The sequence below is a fragment of the Paroedura picta genome, chromosome 3 (assembly GCF_049243985.1).
Source record: "Paroedura picta isolate Pp20150507F chromosome 3, Ppicta_v3.0, whole genome shotgun sequence".
In the NCBI taxonomy this organism is placed as follows: domain Eukaryota; kingdom Metazoa; phylum Chordata; class Lepidosauria; order Squamata; family Gekkonidae; genus Paroedura; species Paroedura picta.
In genome coordinates this window covers 175849948-175866412 of record NC_135371.1, presented here as the reverse complement: position 1 = coordinate 175866412, position 16465 = coordinate 175849948, and the positions used below count along the sequence as shown (strand labels likewise).

The 16465-nt window shown below is 59.9% G+C and overlaps 2 protein-coding genes across 6 annotated transcripts in view; one reads left to right on the top strand and one right to left on the bottom strand.

The window, feature by feature from the left end:
- KHSRP (KH-type splicing regulatory protein) overlaps positions 1 to 4467 on the top strand; it is a 28069-nt gene extending 23602 nt beyond the window's left edge. For 2 of the 5 annotated variants that reach the window (XM_077329840.1, XM_077329835.1), the window contains exons 16-21: positions 1076 to 1164; positions 1258 to 1452; positions 2137 to 2214; positions 2339 to 2502; positions 2714 to 2746; positions 3630 to 4467. In XM_077329840.1, coding sequence (XP_077185955.1) covers positions 1076 to 1164; positions 1258 to 1452; positions 2137 to 2214; positions 2339 to 2502; positions 2714 to 2746; positions 3630 to 3638 — 568 coding nt within the window. In that variant the 3' untranslated portion in view covers positions 3639 to 4467. The remainder of the gene's footprint in view (positions 1 to 1075; positions 1165 to 1257; positions 1453 to 2136; positions 2215 to 2338; positions 2503 to 2713; positions 2747 to 3629) is intronic. The other 3 variants (XM_077329836.1, XM_077329839.1, XM_077329837.1) reach the window with 3 other exon arrangements.
- A 2383-nt stretch (positions 4468 to 6850) lies between these two features.
- Positions 6851 to 16441, bottom strand: LOC143831456 (adenylate kinase isoenzyme 1-like). Its single transcript, XM_077324448.1, has 5 exons — positions 16251 to 16441; positions 15593 to 15795; positions 15153 to 15266; positions 13372 to 13566; positions 6851 to 7008 (listed from the first exon to the last, which is right to left on the bottom strand). The coding sequence occupies exons 1-5, from the start codon at positions 16309 to 16311 to the stop codon at positions 6919 to 6921; spliced, it is 663 nt and encodes a 220-aa protein (XP_077180563.1). The 5' UTR covers positions 16312 to 16441; the 3' UTR covers positions 6851 to 6918.
- Positions 16442 to 16465: the final 24 nt, after the last annotated feature.

Genomic DNA, 16465 nt, shown 5'->3' with positions numbered 1-16465 from the left:
TTCCAGCTTCCACATTCTCCGTGGGACTCAGAAGCGGAGAGGGGAATCCTACATGCTGCTGACTGAGGGAGGGGAGGGGCTGGGGCTCAGTGGAAGAGGCTCTGCTTGGCATGTAGGAGGCCCCAGGTCCAAGCACAGCGGAGAGGACAATTACTCCAGGAAACGGGTGAGAGAGAACAAAACAACAATGCTGCTGATACATTGTGGTTTTAATCTACATCATGGGTGGCCAAACTGTGGATCTCCCAGATGCCCATGGACTACAATTCCCATGAGCCCCTGCCATTGCTGACAGGGGCTCATGGGAATTGTAGTTCATGGGCATCTGGAGAGCCACAATTTGGCCACCCCTGGGTCTACATAATTTATCAGCTCTTCAGCGGCTGATCAGAAGCCCTGCTTAAGTGCCACGCCTACTTTCTGGAAACACTTGGGTGGGCATCAGGAAAGGTGCTCATGCTAGAGTGCCCACGGGCACTGGGAGTAACTTCCCCGGGGCTGGCCACAAATCTCTCACCCCGCAGACTAGGGGGTTGCATTTATCCAGTATTTCATTGGGAACTGCCCTGACAAGTACTGGGCTGGTCCACGATTACTGGGAGGGGTCATTAGTCCTAGTTTTCTTGATTGTGTATACTTACATATTATGTTAAAAAAATGGTATTAATGTATTTATGTTGTGTTTTATTTATGTTGTTAGCTGCCCCGAGACACTGAGTGAGGGGTGGGATATAAATATTAATGATTGATTGATTGTTTGATTAATTAATTAATATTTAGCTTTGTATGCCGCTGCTCCCCACAAGCTGGCTCGCAGCGGTTCACAACAAATAACATAAAAACACTCTGGTTTCTCTTCAGATCGCATAAATCTTTTTAAACAAACAGACATCCAATATAAAACCACATAACGCATTAATAATAAACCTAAAAACAATCCCCAACTCTATAATAAAATAATAATAGCACCTCCAGATATTTACTGTTACTTAATTTATTATATCCCTCCTCTGTGGGGAGGCTCCGAGCGGCTTGCAGAATGTACCAGTGACCCCTCCCCTCTTTTTCCTTCCAGCCCCGGTGGGCCGCCTCCTCCACAATACCCACCCCAAGGCTGGGGGAACGCCTACCCCCAGTGGCAGCCGCCTGCCCCCCACGACCCAAGTGAGTACAGCGCTTCCCGGGTGCCGACCGGGGACTGGCAGGCCGCGGCCGGGGGCCAGAAGCGTTCAGCTCCCTGCGTTGTCCCCTCCCCAGGTAAAGCGGCTGCAGCAGACCCCAACGCGGCCTGGGCGGCTTATTATTCGCACTACTACCAGCAGCCCCCGGGCCCCGTCCCAGGAGCACCGCCCGCCCCCACGGCGCCCCCCGTGCAAGGAGAACCGCCCCAGCCGCCCCCTACTGGACAGTCCGACTACACTAAAGCATGGGAGGAATATTACAAGAAGCTCGGTAATTGACTGGGGGCGGGGGGGCCAACACCCTCTTAGAAGGAAGGAGACCAGGGTTTGCGGGAACCAAGCGGAGCTCCCCAGTAGAGAATGTGCCATCTCACACTGCCCCGGGGGGGGGGGGGGAGCCTGTAAAATTGCACCCTTTTTGTGGCCTTTTTCTGGGCCCAGTACCTTGTCAGGTGGCTCATTGGCATGCAGGCAAAGGTCACTTGGTTGACTTTGAATCCCGCTTTAAGTCAGCCCACGTTGTGTAGCCAGAGTTGGCGTCCAGGGCAAAGAGGAACCTTGTTGAAGTAACCCCGGCTTTCTCAACTAGGGTTTCTTGGCAGCTCTGGACGGGTTTCCAGAAGGGGTGGGAGCCACTGATGGTCCTGGAGGGGGTGGGAAGGGGAGGGGCCCTGGGTGGGCGTGTCCACAGCTGTGCTTCCCAGCCGTATTGTGCTCGATGGCCCCACTTCTGGGGTTTCTCGAAGCCTGAAGAAGGTCTCAGGGGTTTTTCGAGGGTAGAAAAGTTGAGGAAGATTTGAAGATTGCAGCTTTCCCATTCTGCTCAGGAGGTGAGCTGCTCTGGTCAGTGGGGGCGGGGGGGGACCCAGAAGGAAGTTGAGGGAGAGCCTCCCGTGGGTCTGTCCAGAGCTCTGCCCGACTCAAGCCCCGTCCTCCTGTGACTCTGCTCTTGTAGGCCAGCAGCCCCAGCAGCCTGGTGCCCCTCCGCAGCAGGACTACACGAAAGCCTGGGAAGAGTATTACAAGAAGCAGGGTGAGCGTGGGGCCGGTCCGAGCTGCTCTGGGAGCTGTCAGTCAGCGCTGCTGTCAGACTGGGCTGAGTGAGGACATGCGCCGGCTTAGCCTGACAGCGTCTCTCTCCCTCTCTCCTCGGGAAGCAGCTCAGGTAGCTACTGGAGCCGCAGGGCCAGCGGCACCCCCAGGCCCTCAGCCAGACTACAGCGCAGCCTGGGCAGAATACTACAGACAACAAGCTGCCTACTACGGACAGACGCCTGGGGCCGGGGGGCCGGTGCCACCGCCCACGCAGCAGGGACAGCAGGTGGGTCTCTCGAGGGGGCACGGCACAGCCTTTCTCAGGGGGGACCGCCAACAGGAAGCCACATTTAAACCCAAACTCCTGGGGGGAGGAAATGACATGGAGCCCCGTTCCCCCCTTCCCTGCAATATGGCATGATGGGAATACTTCCCCTCCCCCCCCCCCCACACCACCACAAGTAATTTCCTGCCACTGCTTTTTTCCTTTTGTGTAGCTCGGGGGACACCAACCTTTCTTGAGCCCGCAGGTACGTTTGGACATTGGAGGCAGGGTGGGGGGCGGCTGCTGCAGGAGGCAACATCAGCCACAAAATGGCTGTCCAGGGGGGTGGGGCCACCCCCTCCTCTCCACTCCCCCCTCCCCTGAACCTGTATACAAAAATCAAACCAGGGTTATTTGGACCCCACGGGGGCAGTGCTGGAGCAGTTTTTTAAAATGTTCTTATCTATTAAATGGTTTAAAATCCTCTGGGAACGGGTTTGTAACGGAAGAAGGCGGGAGGGTGACGTGCCAGCCCTCCTCTCCCGTCGTGTCAGCAGCCCTGAACATCTGTGTGAAAGCCATCCCGGCAGTCTGAGGCCACGGCCCAGGTGCCAGGGGGGCTCTGAGCTCAAGAGCGCTTTCTCTGCCCTTGACTTCCCGCTGGCGGGACAGTGTAAGTAGTTCATTGGTGTTCGGAGATAGGATGAGAACAGAGCCCGAACTGCATGCTTAGCTTTACAATGCAGAGGCCTGCAACCTGTGCTGAGTTTGCAGGTTAAGCAGCCTTCCCTGGGTTGGCTTCATGCACACGTCTCTTTCTGCTAGACACGGGAGATTCGCTGGCCCCGCAGCTGAAGGGGTTACTTTAGCTACTGTGAACACCAGGAACTTCAGGGGCTCCTGGGAATTGTAGTCCATGGACATCTGGAGGGCCGCAGGTTGACTACCCCTGAACTAGCGAGAGAGAGAGCCCATTTTCAACATCTCCGACTCCACATTGCAGATAAATCCGCATTCTTCTTTCGCACCTAGGCGTAGTAGCCCTGAGGGATGTCACGGGACGAATGCTCTCTCTCTCTCTCTCGGTCGCTGGCAAAGGACCCTCCGTTAAACTGTGCCCCGTTTTTCTCTCTCTTCTCTCCCGACAGGCTCAGTGAGTTGAATGTGAACCTCCCCATCTCTGAGAATCTTTTTGTTTTTGGGGGGGCGAGAGGTGGCCGCTGCAGGAAGCGACGGGGTGGGAAGGGAGCCGGCCTGTTGCTCTGATTCGCTGGGCTGCTTCGGGGAAACCTTGGCCGACGCCGCCTTTGAATCTCTTTAAAGTCAAATCCAAATCTCCAAACCCCGCCCCCCCCCTCGCCCCACTGTTGAGCCAGCAGCCGTAGAAGATAGCCGACTAAAAACGCTGCCGCCAGCCCCCGCCCTGCCTGACATGCACCTCAGTTTTTCAGGGTAACACTTCCTCCTTTTTCTTTCTGTTTCGTTTAAAAAAAAAAAAGAGAGAGAGAAAATAAACTTTACAAGGAAAAAAAGTCACTCTGCTTTTTAGTTAGAGTCGGAACATTCCTCGGGCAACGGTGTTGGTGTTTCAGACAACCCCTCCCCTGGGCCTGCCGTTTCTCCACCGCTGGGACTGATCCGTCGTGTTTTTTGTCTGTTCAAGAGAAGATTGAAACAAACAAATTGTATGCTCAAGTTTTTACTTTTTACCGCTCGTTTTTAACTTCACAAATAAATGATAACGAAAAAAACATCCCCCCTGTGTCTGCCGGATGGTGTCTGTCCGTCTTTCTCTCTTTCTCTCTCTTTCTCTCTCTCTCTCTCTCTGTCCATAGGGTTTTTTTGAAGCTGATGTTTGTTCCCAGTATAGCTGTTGTAAAAGCCTGAATAATGGTCATGAATTTAAAAAAAGAGCTTCCTGTGTTTTTATAGTTTGAGCAGGCAATTGTGCATTTTCGTTGAATAAAATGCTTTTTTGTTTTAAAAGACTGATGCAGCCGTGTGTGTTTCCAAAGGTAAGGCCCTGTGGGAGCAATTCAGCTTCGCCAAAGGACAGCAGGAGTAAAAAATCAGATTGTTTCGCTTGACTGGTAGCAGAGGAGAAACTGCCTCTCTAGGAGTCATCGACCAGTTCAGCGTTTGCCAGGTTTAGGGGAGGGGCTCTGACTCAATGGCAAGCCCTCTGCTTGGCAGGCAGGAGGTCCCTGGTTCAATCCCCAGCATCTCCAGTTAGAAGGACCAGGCAGGAGGGGATGGGGAAGACCTTGGCCTGAGACCCTGGCTCAGTGGCAGAGCCTCTGCTTGGCAGGCAGGAGGTCCCAGGTTCAATCCCCGGAATCTCCAGTTAGAAGGACCAGGCAGGAGGGGATGGGGAAGACCTTGGCCTGAGACCCTGGCTCAGTGGCAGAGCCTCTGCTTGGCAGGCAGGAGGTCCCTGGTTCAATCCCCAGCATCTCCAGTTAGAAGGACCAGGCAGGAGGGGATGGGAAAGACCTCGACCTGAGACCCTGGCTCTGGCAGAGCCTCTGCTTGGCAGGCAGAAGGGCCCAGGTTCAATCCCCGGCATCTCCAGTTAGAAGGACCAGGCAGGAGGGGATGGGAAAGACCTTAGCCTGGCTCAGTGGCAGAGCCTATGCTTGGGAGGCAGAAAGTCCCAGGTTCAATCCTCAGCATCTACAGTTAAAAGGACCCGTCATTTTGGCAGTCTTCCACGTGGGGGAAATACAGACAGTAACTACCTGGTCAGAGTGATACACCGAAGAGCAGGAGAGAGTATCCTTATTTCCTGCCTCTCCTGTTCAGTGTGAGCTGCTGGCAAGTCCCAAGGGCTTGATAAATGTAGTCTACCTCATTGGATAAGGCTGATTGACCATTGACCAAATCTCTCGTATCTTCTGAGTTTGAGCAATCATAAAGGCTTGCTGAGCTAGACTGACCTGCCCGTGCAGTTGGTGTTTCCCGCCAGATCAGCAGCCCTGGGATGTGCCACCCCCTTCCAGTTGGATTTATTGGGAGGTGGGGAGTTTAACCCTGGGTGTGAGCTTTTGTGCGCATGCGCATGAAGGCTTGTCCCTTGAATTAAACTTTGCAGGTTTGAAAGACGCCACTGGACTCTGATGTTCTTGGAGGAAAGTTGCTACAACTGGTCGTAGGAAGTTGGGACAATCTGGCCATCTTCGTATTTTAAAGGCACTGAGTGCTCATGTTTGGGGGGGGGACTGCTAATAGGGGACAAAGATTTTGGCGAAGCAAAATCTGCCTCTTACCATCCCTGGATAATGTTTTTTAAAACAACGTGTTGTTAGGCTTGTTAGCTCATGGGGGGGCGGGGGGAGCACGGTGGCCCAGTGCCAGAATAACTTTTTATATACCCCACTTTTCACTAACCAGAGTGGCTGACAAACACCTTTCCCCTCCTCTCCCTGTGAGGTAGGTGGGGCTGAGAGAGCCCTGAGGGAACTGTTCTGCCAGTACTGTCCTACGAGAACAGCCTAGCCCAGGGGTAGTCAAACTGCGGCCCTCCAGATGTCCATGGACTACAATTCCCAGGAGCCCCTGCCAGCAAATGCTGGCAGGGGCTCCTGGGAATTGTAGTCCATGGACATCTGGAGGGCCGCAGTTTGACTACCCCAGGCCTAGCCCAAGGGCGAGCAGCTGGCTGCATGTCGAGCAGGAGGGGATCATCAAATCTGGCTCTCCCCTGCTCTTTAAGGGCTCCACCACGCTGGCTCTGCTTGGCCTGCAGAAGGTCCCTGGTTCAGTCGCTGGCATTGGATTCCCTAGAAGAAGAGTTATTTAATACCCTGTTTTTCTCTGTGAGAAGGTGTGTCCAAGCGGCTTCCGATCGCCTTCCCTTCCTCTGCCCACAACAGGGACCCTCTGAGATCAGTGGGGCTGAAGGAGCCCTGAGATTCCTGCTGGGTCAGAACAGCCTTATCAGCGCTGTGGCGAGCCCAAGGTCACCCAGCTGGCTGCATGTCGAGGAGCTGGGAATGAAACCCAGCAAACCAGTTTAGAAACCAGTGCTCTTGGTGGCTCAGTTTGTGTGCCAGCCGGACCTCCCCAGGCATATCTGTTTGTGACGTGCTGGCTGCAATACGATGTGGTTGATTGTGTGTGTGTGTGTGTGTGTGTGAGCGCACAATTGCAGGTAAAGCATCCCTGGGCAGCTCTTCCCCCGGGGGACTTCTTCACACACCCAGCTGCATACACGGAGGTGAGTTAGCCAGGCAGGTGCAGCGGTTGTGCAGGCCGATGGAGCAACCCCCCTCAATCCTAATACCTGCCAGGCACTTGTCGGGTCTCCCGGCTGGGCTGCCGGACCGCATGGCGGTGTGAACCGGCCGTCCGGGATTTTCTAAAGCACCCGTGGGGAGCATCGTAAAAGGCCGGCGGCTTAAACCCTTTTATTTCTTAGAACTCCGTAGACTCTCTTGTTTAGTCCTGCACTGAATGCCCTTTCAAGACGTCGTCCACGACGCTGCAGCACTTGGCGAAGATAATTTCCGAGGGCTCCTCTCCCAGGACCTGCGGGGGCAAAGACAGAACAAGGTCTCCGAACCGCTCTCGTCTGCCGCCTCCCTCGGGAGCATCCTCCCAACACCCCTGGGGATCTGATCTGTTCTTCCCATTCCTGTGGGGACGGAGCACAGCCCTGGGCGTTCCCGGCACAATTCTGGTTCCTCTCTGAGATGCTGCTGGACTCCGGCTGTTCAGATTAGATCAAAACTCCCTTCTGCTCAGGGTTTGTTTTCCCGCAGCCGCAAGACCTGCAGTGCCGGCAACGGCCTTCCCCTGCTGCTTGATCCTAGCAAGGGGTCCTTGGGGCTCTCCTGCAGGGGCTTCCTCCAGTCCAGCGGCCGCTGCTGACATACCTGACGAAGAGACCCTTGGAAGCTCCTACCCTGAAAAGCTTTGTTGGCCCCTAAGATGTTCCTGGGCTCAAATCTAGCAGAGTCCTTAATTAGAGGAGACCTGGAAGGGGAGTCCTGTGGGATACGGCAGCCTTAATGCGGTAGGCAGGCCAGGACTTAGGGAGCGGGCTATGGCTCAGTGACGGAGCCTCTGCTTGGCGTGCAGAAGGCCCCGGGTTCAAGCCAAGGCGTCCCAGGTGAAGGCTCTGGCTGGACGTCATGTTCAACACCTCCTTGGAGAACTGCCAATCTCAGCAGACGGGACCGACCCGGATGGACCTGCGGTCGGCATTCCGTATCAACCGGCTTAGTGTGTGGTCCATCCAGGGCAGAATTGTCTACTAGGACTGGAAGCAGCTCTCCAGAATCTCAGACAGGCCTTCCACATCACCTGCTGCCTGGTCCTCTTCATGGAGACTTGGGACCGTCTACTTGCCAAGTAGAAGCTCTGCCATTGAGCCATGTCCCCCAGCCCCTCCAACACACATTGGGGAAGGCCTCGGCCTCTCTGCCCTGTGGCTGGCCTTCAGGGGAACTGGCTGGCCCCTGGGTGAGACGGGAGGCTGGACTGGAGGGACCCTCCCTGGCCTGACCCAGCAGGGCTCTTCTGAGGGTCTTCTCAGGGGAAGGCTTCGGCCTCTCTGCCCTGTGGCTGGCCCTGCAGAGGAACTGGCTGGCCCCTGGGTCTTCTCAAGGGAAGGCCTCGGCCTCTCTGCCATGTGGCTGGCCCTGCAGAGGAACTGGCTGGCCCCTGGGTGAGACGGGAGGCTGGACTGGAGGGACCCTCCCTGGCCTGACCCAGCAGGGCTCTTCTGGGGGTCTTCTCAGGGGAAGGCCTCGGCCTCTCTGCCCTGTGGCTGGCCCTGCAGAGGAACTGGCTGGCCCCTGGGTGAGGCGGGAGGCTGGGCTGGAGGGACCCTTCCTGGCCTGACCCAGCAGGGCTCTTCTGAGGGTCTTCTCAGGGGAAGGCCTCGGCCTCTCTGCCCTGTGGCTGGCCCTGAAGAGGAACTGGCTGGCCCCTGGGTGAGAGGGGAGGCTGGGCTGGAGTGACCCTCCGTAGCCTGACCCAGCAGGGCTCTTCTGAGGGTCTTCTCAGGGGAAGGCCTCGGCCTCTCTGCCCTGTGGCTGGCCCTGCAGAGGAACTGGCTGGCCCCTGGGTGAGGCGGGAGGCTGGACTGGAGGGACCCTCCCTGGCCTGACCCAGCAGGGCTCTTCTGGGGGTCTTCTCAGGCAAAGGCCTCGGCCTCTCTGCCCTGTGGCTGGCCCTGCAGAGGAACTGGCTGGCCCCTGGGTGAGGCGGGAGGCTGGACTGGAGGGACCCTCCCTGGCCTGACCCAGCAGGGCTCTTCTGAGGGTCTTCTCAGGGGAAGGCCTCTGCCTCTCTGCCCTGTGGCTGGCCCAGCAGGGGAACTGGCTGGCCCCTGGGTGAGAGGGGAGGCTGGACTGGAGGGACCCTCCCTGGCCTGACCCAGCAGGGCTCTTCTGAGGGTCTTCTCAGGGGAAGGCCCCGGCCTCTCTGCCCTGTGGCTGGCCCTGCAGAGGAACTGGCTGTCCCCTGGGTGAGACGGGAGGCTGGACTGGAGGGACCCTCCCTGGCCTGACCCAGCAGGGCTCTTCTGAGGGTCTTCTCAGGGGAAGGCCTCGGCCTCTCTGCCCTGTGGCTGGCCCTGCAGAGGAACTGGCTGGCCCCTGGGTGAGACGGGAGGCTGGACTGGAGGGACCCTCCCTGGCCTGACCCAGCAGGGCTCTTCTGAGGGTCTTCTCAGGGGAAGGCCTCGGCCTCTCTGCCCTGTGGCTGGCCCTGCAGAGGAACTGGCTGGCCCCTGGGTGAGACGGGAGGCTGGACTGGAGGGACCCTCCCTGGCCTGACCCAGCAGGGCTCTTCTGAGGGTCTTCTCAGGGAAGGCCTTGGCCTCTCTGCCCTGTGGCTGGCCCTGCAGAGGAACTGGCTGGCCCCTGGGTGAGACGGGAGGCTGGACTGGAGGGACCCTCCCTGGCCTGACCCAGCAGGGCTCTTCTGAGGGTCTTCTCAGGGGAAGGCCTCGGCCTCTCTGCCCTGTGGCTGGCCCTGCAGAGGAACTGGCTGGCCCCTGGGTGAGACGGGAGGCTGGACTGGAGGGACCCTCCCTGGCCTGACCCAGCAGGGCTCTTGTGAGGGTCTTCTCAGGGAAGGCCTCGGCCTCTCTGCCCTGTGGCTGGCCCTGCAGAGGAACTGGCTGGCCCCTGGGTGAGACGGGAGGCTGGACTGGAGGGACCCCCTGGCCTGACCCAGCAGGGCTCTTGTGAGGGTCTTCTCAGGGAAGGCCTCGGCCTCTCTGCCCTGTGGCTGGCCCTGCAGAGGAACTGGCTGGCCCCTGGGTGAGACGGGAGGCTGGACTGGAGGGACCCTCCCTGGCCTGACCCAGCAGGGCTCTTGTGAGGGTCTTCTCAGGGAAGGCCTCGGCCTCTCTGCCCTGTGGCTGGCCCTGCAGAGGAACTGGCTGGCCCCTGGGTGAGACGGGAGGCTGGACTGGAGGGACCCTCCCTGGCCTGACCCAGCAGGGCTCTTCTGAGGGTCTTCTCAGGGGAAGGCCTCGGCCTCTCTGCCCTGTGGCTGGCCCTGCAGAGGAACTGGCTGGCCCCTGGGTGAGACGGGAGGCTGGACTGGAGGGACCCCCTGGCCTGACCCAGCAGGGCTCTTGTGAGGGTCTTCTCAGGGAAGGCCTCGGCCTCTCTGCCCTGTGGCTGGCCCTGCAGAGGAACTGGCTGGCCCCTGGGTGAGGCGGGAGGCTGGGCTGGAGGGACCCTTCCTGGCCTGACCCAGCAGGGCTCTTCTGAGGGTCTTCTCAGGGGAAGGCCTCGGCCTCTCTGCCCTGTGGCTGGCCCTGAAGAGGAACTGGCTGGCCCCTGGGTGAGAGGGGAGGCTGGGCTGGAGTGACCCTCCGTAGCCTGACCCAGCAGGGCTCTTCTGAGGTTCTTCTCAGGGGAAGGCCTCGGCCTCTCTGCCCTGTGGCTGGCCCTGCAGAGGAACTGGCTGGCCCCTGGGTGAGGCGGGAGGCTGGACTGGAGGGACCCTCCCTGGCCTGACCCAGCAGGGCTCTTCTGGGGGTCTTCTCAGGCAAAGGCCTCGGCCTCTCTGCCCTGTGGCTGGCCCTGCAGAGGAACTGGCTGGCCCCTGGGTGAGGCGGGAGGCTGGACTGGAGGGACCCTCCCTGGCCTGACCCAGCAGGGCTCTTCTGAGGGTCTTCTCAGGGGAAGGCCTCTGCCTCTCTGCCCTGTGGCTGGCCCAGCAGGGGAACTGGCTGGCCCCTGGGTGAGAGGGGAGGCTGGACTGGAGGGACCCTCCCTGGCCTGACCCAGCAGGGCTCTTCTGAGGGTCTTCTCAGGGGAAGGCCCCGGCCTCTCTGCCCTGTGGCTGGCCCTGCAGAGGAACTGGCTGTCCCCTGGGTGAGACGGGAGGCTGGACTGGAGGGACCCTCCCTGGCCTGACCCAGCAGGGCTCTTCTGAGGGTCTTCTCAGGGGAAGGCCTCGGCCTCTCTGCCCTGTGGCTGGCCCTGCAGAGGAACTGGCTGGCCCCTGGGTGAGACGGGAGGCTGGACTGGAGGGACCCTCCCTGGCCTGACCCAACAGGGCTCTTCTGAGGGTCTTCTCAGGGGAAGGCCTCGGCCTCTCTGCCCTGTGGCTGGCCCTGCAGAGGAACTGGCTGGCCCCTGGGTGAGACGGGAGGCTGGACTGGAGGGACCCTCCCTGGTCTGACCCAGCAGGGCTCTTCTGAGGGTCTTCTCAGGGAAGGCCTCGGCCTCTCTGCCCTGTGGCTGGCCCTGCAGAGGAACTGGCTGGCCCCTGGGTGAGACAGGAGGCTGGACTGGAGGGACCCTCCCTGGTCTGACCCAGCAGGGCTCTTCTGAGGGTCTTCTCAGGGAAGGCCTTGGCCTCTCTGCCCTGTGGCTGGCCCTGCAGAGGAACTGGCTGGCCCCTGGGTGAGACGGGAGGCTGGACTGGAGGGACCCTCCCTGGCCTGACCCAGCAGGGCTCTTGTGAGGGTCTTCTCAGGGAAGGCCTCGGCCTCTCTGCCCTGTGGCTGGCCCTGCAGAGGAACTGGCTGGCCCCTGGGTGAGACAGGAGGCTGGACTGGAGGGACCCTCCCTGGTCTGACCCAGCAGGGCTCTTCTGAGGGTCTTCTCAGGGAAGGCCTCGGCCTCTCTGCCCTGTGGCTGGCCCTGCAGAGGAACTGGCTGGCCCCTGGGTGAGACGGGAGGCTGGACTGGAGGGACCCTCCCTGGCCTGACCCAGCAGGGCTCTTGTGAGGGTCTTCTCAGGGAAGGCCTCTCTGCCCTGTGGCTGGCCCTGCAGAGGAACTGGCTGGCCCCTGGGTGGGACGGGAGGCTGGACTGGAGGGACCCTCCCTGGCCTGACCCAGCAGGGCTCTTCTGAGGGTCTTCTCAGGGAAGGCCTCGGCCTCTCTGCCCTGTGGCTGGCCCTGCAGAGGAACTGGCTGGCCCCTGGGTGAGACGGGAGGCTGGACTGGAGGGACCCTCCCTGGCCTGACCCAGCAGGGCTCTTCTGAGGGTCTTCTCAGGGGAAGGCCTCGGCCTCTCTGCCCTGTGGCTGGCCCTGCAGAGGGACTGGCTGGCCCCTGGGTGGGACGGGAGGCTGGACTGGAGGGACCCTCCCTGGCCTGACCCAGCAGGGCTCTTCTGAGGGTCTTCTCAGGGAAGGCCTCGGCCTCTCTGCCCTGTGGCTGGCCCTGCAGAGGAACTGGCTGGCCCCTGGGTGAGACGGGAGGCTGGACTGGAGGGACCCTCCCTGGCCTGACCCAGCAGGGCTCTTCTGAGGGTCTTCTCAGGGGAAGGCCTCGGCCTCTCTGCCCTGTGGCTGGCCCTGCAGAGGAACTGGCTGGCCCCTGGGTGAGACAGGAGGCTGGACTGGAGGGACCCTCCCTGGTCTGACCCAGCAGGGCTCTTCTGAGGGTCTTCTCAGGGGAAGGCCTCGGCCTCTCTGCCCTGTGGCTGGCCCTGCAGAGGACCTGGCTGGCCCCTGGGTGAGGCGGGAGGCTGGACTGGAGGGACCCTCCCTGGCCTGACCCAGCAGGGCTCTTCTGAGGGTCTTCTCAGGGGAAGGCCTCGGCCTCTCTGCCCTGTGGCTGGCCCTGCAGAGGGACTGGCTGGCCCCTGGGTGGGACGGGAGGCTGGACTGGAGGGACCCTCCCTGGCCTGACCCAGCAGGGCTCTTCTGAGGGTCTTCTCAGGGAAGGCCTCGGCCTCTCTGCCCTGTGGCTGGCCCTGCAGAGGAACTGGCTGGCCCCTGGGTGAGACGGGAGGCTGGACTGGAGGGACCCTCCCTGGCCTGACCCAGCAGGGCTCTTCTGAGGGTCTTCTCAGGGGAAGGCCTCGGCCTCTCTGCCCTGTGGCTGGCCCTGCAGAGGAACTGGCTGGCCCCTGGGTGAGACAGGAGGCTGGACTGGAGGGACCCTCCCTGGTCTGACCCAGCAGGGCTCTTCTGAGGGTCTTCTCAGGGGAAGGCCTCGGCCTCTCTGCCCTGTGGCTGGCCCTGCAGAGGAACTGGCTGGCCCCTGGGTGAGACGGGAGGCTGGACTGGAGGGACCCTCCCTGGCCTGACCCAGCAGGGCTCTTCTGAGGGTCTTCTCAGGGGAAGGCCTCGGCCTCTCTGCCCTGTGGCTGGCCCTGCAGAGGAACTGGCTGGCCCCTGGGTGAGACGGGAGGCTGGACTGGAGGGACCCAGCAGGGCTCCTCCTCAGCCTCCTTGCACTCTTGTTGGCCCAAGTGTGCGTGCACACGAAAGCTTGAATACACCCCTGGGTGTAACTCAAAGGGCTGTCTTGAAGAGCAGGAGAGAGTCTGCCCAGCAAGTGGTACTGGTGGCGTAGCCAGCCGCAGTGCCGAATTTCAACTCCGGTCCCGTGGTGTCCCCTCGCCCTTGGCCCTTTGCCACCTGGGCTCCGAGGGGCCGGGCCAGAGAGGCGCCCCAGAGACCTACGTTCCGCAGCAGGCTCTTCTGCAGGTAGTAGGTGAGGACGGGCTCGGAGAGCGTGTAGTGAGTCTCCAGCCGCTGCCGGATGATCCTCTCGTGGTCGTCGGCCCGTGTTCCCGTGTGGCTCCTGAGCAGCAGCCGCTGGATCATCGTCTCTGTGGAGCAATCGAACACGATCACGATGTTGGGCGGGCGTCCCACCTGCAAGGGGGAAAGTAACACGTTGCTTGGGTGCCCAGCACTGCAGCGGTGGTGGAGGGTTGGAAGCTGCAAGTGCTGCCGTGTGCGGAACTGAGCAGAATATAAAGGGTGTCCTGCCCGGGCATTGGAGGAGGTGCATACCTAAGATCTCCAGTGCCCTGATTGGCTCAACGGGAGACTTCCTGCCGATTGAGCACGCGTCCTCCCTGCTTGCCTCCAGAACTGCAGTTGGACAGAAGAATGACTGCAGCTGGCTCGGTAGCTCGGTCTGTCTCGTTTTCTTTCTCTACACAGTTGTTTCGCTTTGTAAATAAAACTGTTTTGTTCTTTAAGCAGCCGGGTGCTGTGCTCTCTCTGCATGTTCAGACTCGGCCAACACGGCTGCTGCTGCAGGTTCCGTGTAAGGCTTCTGCTGGCTCCAGGACTCCTCGAGTGGGCGACGCTTGTAGCTTGGTCCCCGGGGCCCGAGCAGGAGAGACCCCGGCTTGCACAGAAAGTCGCACCCGCTGCTCTGCTTACTGCAGCCTTTGTGAGACGAAGGGAGGACGTTGGAGCCGGAGGGCAGCAGAAGAGGAGGTGACCCAGGCTGAGGGTTGCCAACCTCCAGGTGAGGCCTGGGAATCTCGTGGACTTGTGGCTGATCTCCCACTTACAGAGATCAGTTTCCCTGGGGAAATAGCTGCTCTGGAGGGTGGGCTTGTGGCATTAGACCCCGTTGCAGGCCCCCACCCCCACCCTCCAGGGCAGGGGTAGTCAAACTGCGGCCCTCTGGATGTCCATGGACTACAATTCCCAGGAGCCCCTGCCAGCATCCGCTAGCAGGGGCTCCTGGGAATTGTAGTTCATGGACATCTGGAGGGCCGCAGTTTGACTACCCCTGCTCCAGGGATTTCTGAACCCGCAGCCAGCCACCTTAGTCCTAATAATAATTAGTTCCTTTGAATTAAAATGCTCTGAGGGGCAGTTCCTTTTCTGGCCCCTTGGTGGCGATACAACAACGCTGCTCTATCCGTGACCCTGAAACCACAAAGCCCACAAACAGCTAAGAGCAGGGTTAGTCAACCTGTGGTCCTCCAGATGTCAATGGACTACAATTCCCATGAGCACCTGCCAGCGTTTGCAAACGCTGGCAGGGGCTCATGGGAATTGTAGTCCATTGACATCTGGAGGACCACAGGTTAACTACCCCTGGGCTCGGGTCTCCCTCTGCCAGGCCCCTGAACTCTGACTCTTTTCTCCTTTCAAATTTGATGAGGTTGGAATCCCCCATTCTGCCATGGAAGCTTAGGTCGATCGCACAGCCTAGCCTACCTTGCAAGGTGGTTGTTGTGATGCCAAAATGGAGGAGAGTTATGAAAACTCCATTGGCTCCCCACTGGGGAAATATGGGGCATGACTGAACGAGCGATCCTTAAAAGTACCCAGAACTTCTTCCACTCCGCTTGTTTCTTTGACCCTCACCCGTCCGTCTTGCTGCCTCAGTTCCCCTGCTCTGGCCGAGGTTCCTCTTGGCACCGTCTCCTGGACCGCTAACGCATCCCGTTTGCCGCAGGCCCTTCCCCCTCCCGCCCAGGGGACCCTCTTACCACTTCCTCGAAGAGGCGGGCTTGTCGGATTCCTCGGGGGAAGCCGTCGATAAAGAACCCCTTGGCGTTCTCGGTTCTAAGCATGGTGTCGGTCAGCAGGTCCATGACGAAGCCCTGGCGAGAGAGGTACCCTGTCCCTCGAGCAGCCTGCTGGAACTGACCTGCTTAGTGCACTCAAAGCATCTGCCCAGCCAGGGAGATCTCCACCGGCCAATCAGAAGCTCTGCTGGGCAGAAGGGCCACCTGGCCCCACCCACATCCCAAGAATCATAGAATCATAGAATCATAGAATCATCGAGTTGGAAGGGGCCATGCAGGACATCTAGTCCAACCCCCTGCTCAACGCAGGATCAGAAACATCTGGTGGGGGCAGCAAGCTGGGGACCCCAACCCTAGGAAGGATGGAATGCTGGGTGGGGGGGGAGGGGGCAGCTCCTTACCGCTGGGACCAGGGCCCCTCTCAGCATGATGTCCTTGATGATTTTGCTGCTGCTGCTGGTGGCCTTCTTGGCTTCCTCCCGCAGCAGTTCTCCCACTGCCATGTGGTAGAAGTTGTACTTGGTGGCCAGGCGGGCACAGTGCAGCCCTTTGCCACTCCCCGGGCCGCCGATCACAAAGACGATGATGGGAGAACGCAGCTTCTCTGCAGCGAGAGCAGGGGGGGGGAGGCCCCTTGGTGAGCCGGGAGGCACCAGAGGACTCGAAGGGAAAGGGAGTCAGGGGGCCGGGGGGTGTCAGGGGCTGCTGGCCACGGTGGCCGAGGGAACCTCCACGTTCCGAGGCAGTCGGTCTCAGAATCCGGGCACATGGAACTGCCTTAGACCGAAGCAGTCTATCAGGAGCGGAAATGGTTCTCCGGGTCTCAGGCTATTCACTGGAGAGGCCGGGATTAAAACTGGGACCTTCTGCCTGCCAAGCAGAGGATCTGACGCTGGCCACATATTTCTTCCACCTCTGTGACCAGAATGCCTAAGAAAGCTTGAGTCCAGGGCACCTGGAAGGCCAGTTGGGCTGCTCGGGTCAAGTGTGTGTGTGTTTGTGTGATCCCTTGGCCTGCAACAAGTGGGCCCAAAAGACAGAGCAACGGTCATCTTTTACCTCTCAGTTCACAGTTCAAGGGCTTGGGGGTTTCTGGCAGCTTGCCCTGACAAATCCCCATTCCGAGGGGCAACTGAGGAGGTCGCAGGCCCCGGCCTCCCCTGGAACTTCTGAGCTCCTCTGCAAGACCCTTCTGGCTGAGGCCAACCTCCTTTCTGATGTCACAGATGGCTGAGGCAGAGGGACAGGGGCCCAGGACAGGCCTTGCAGGGGAG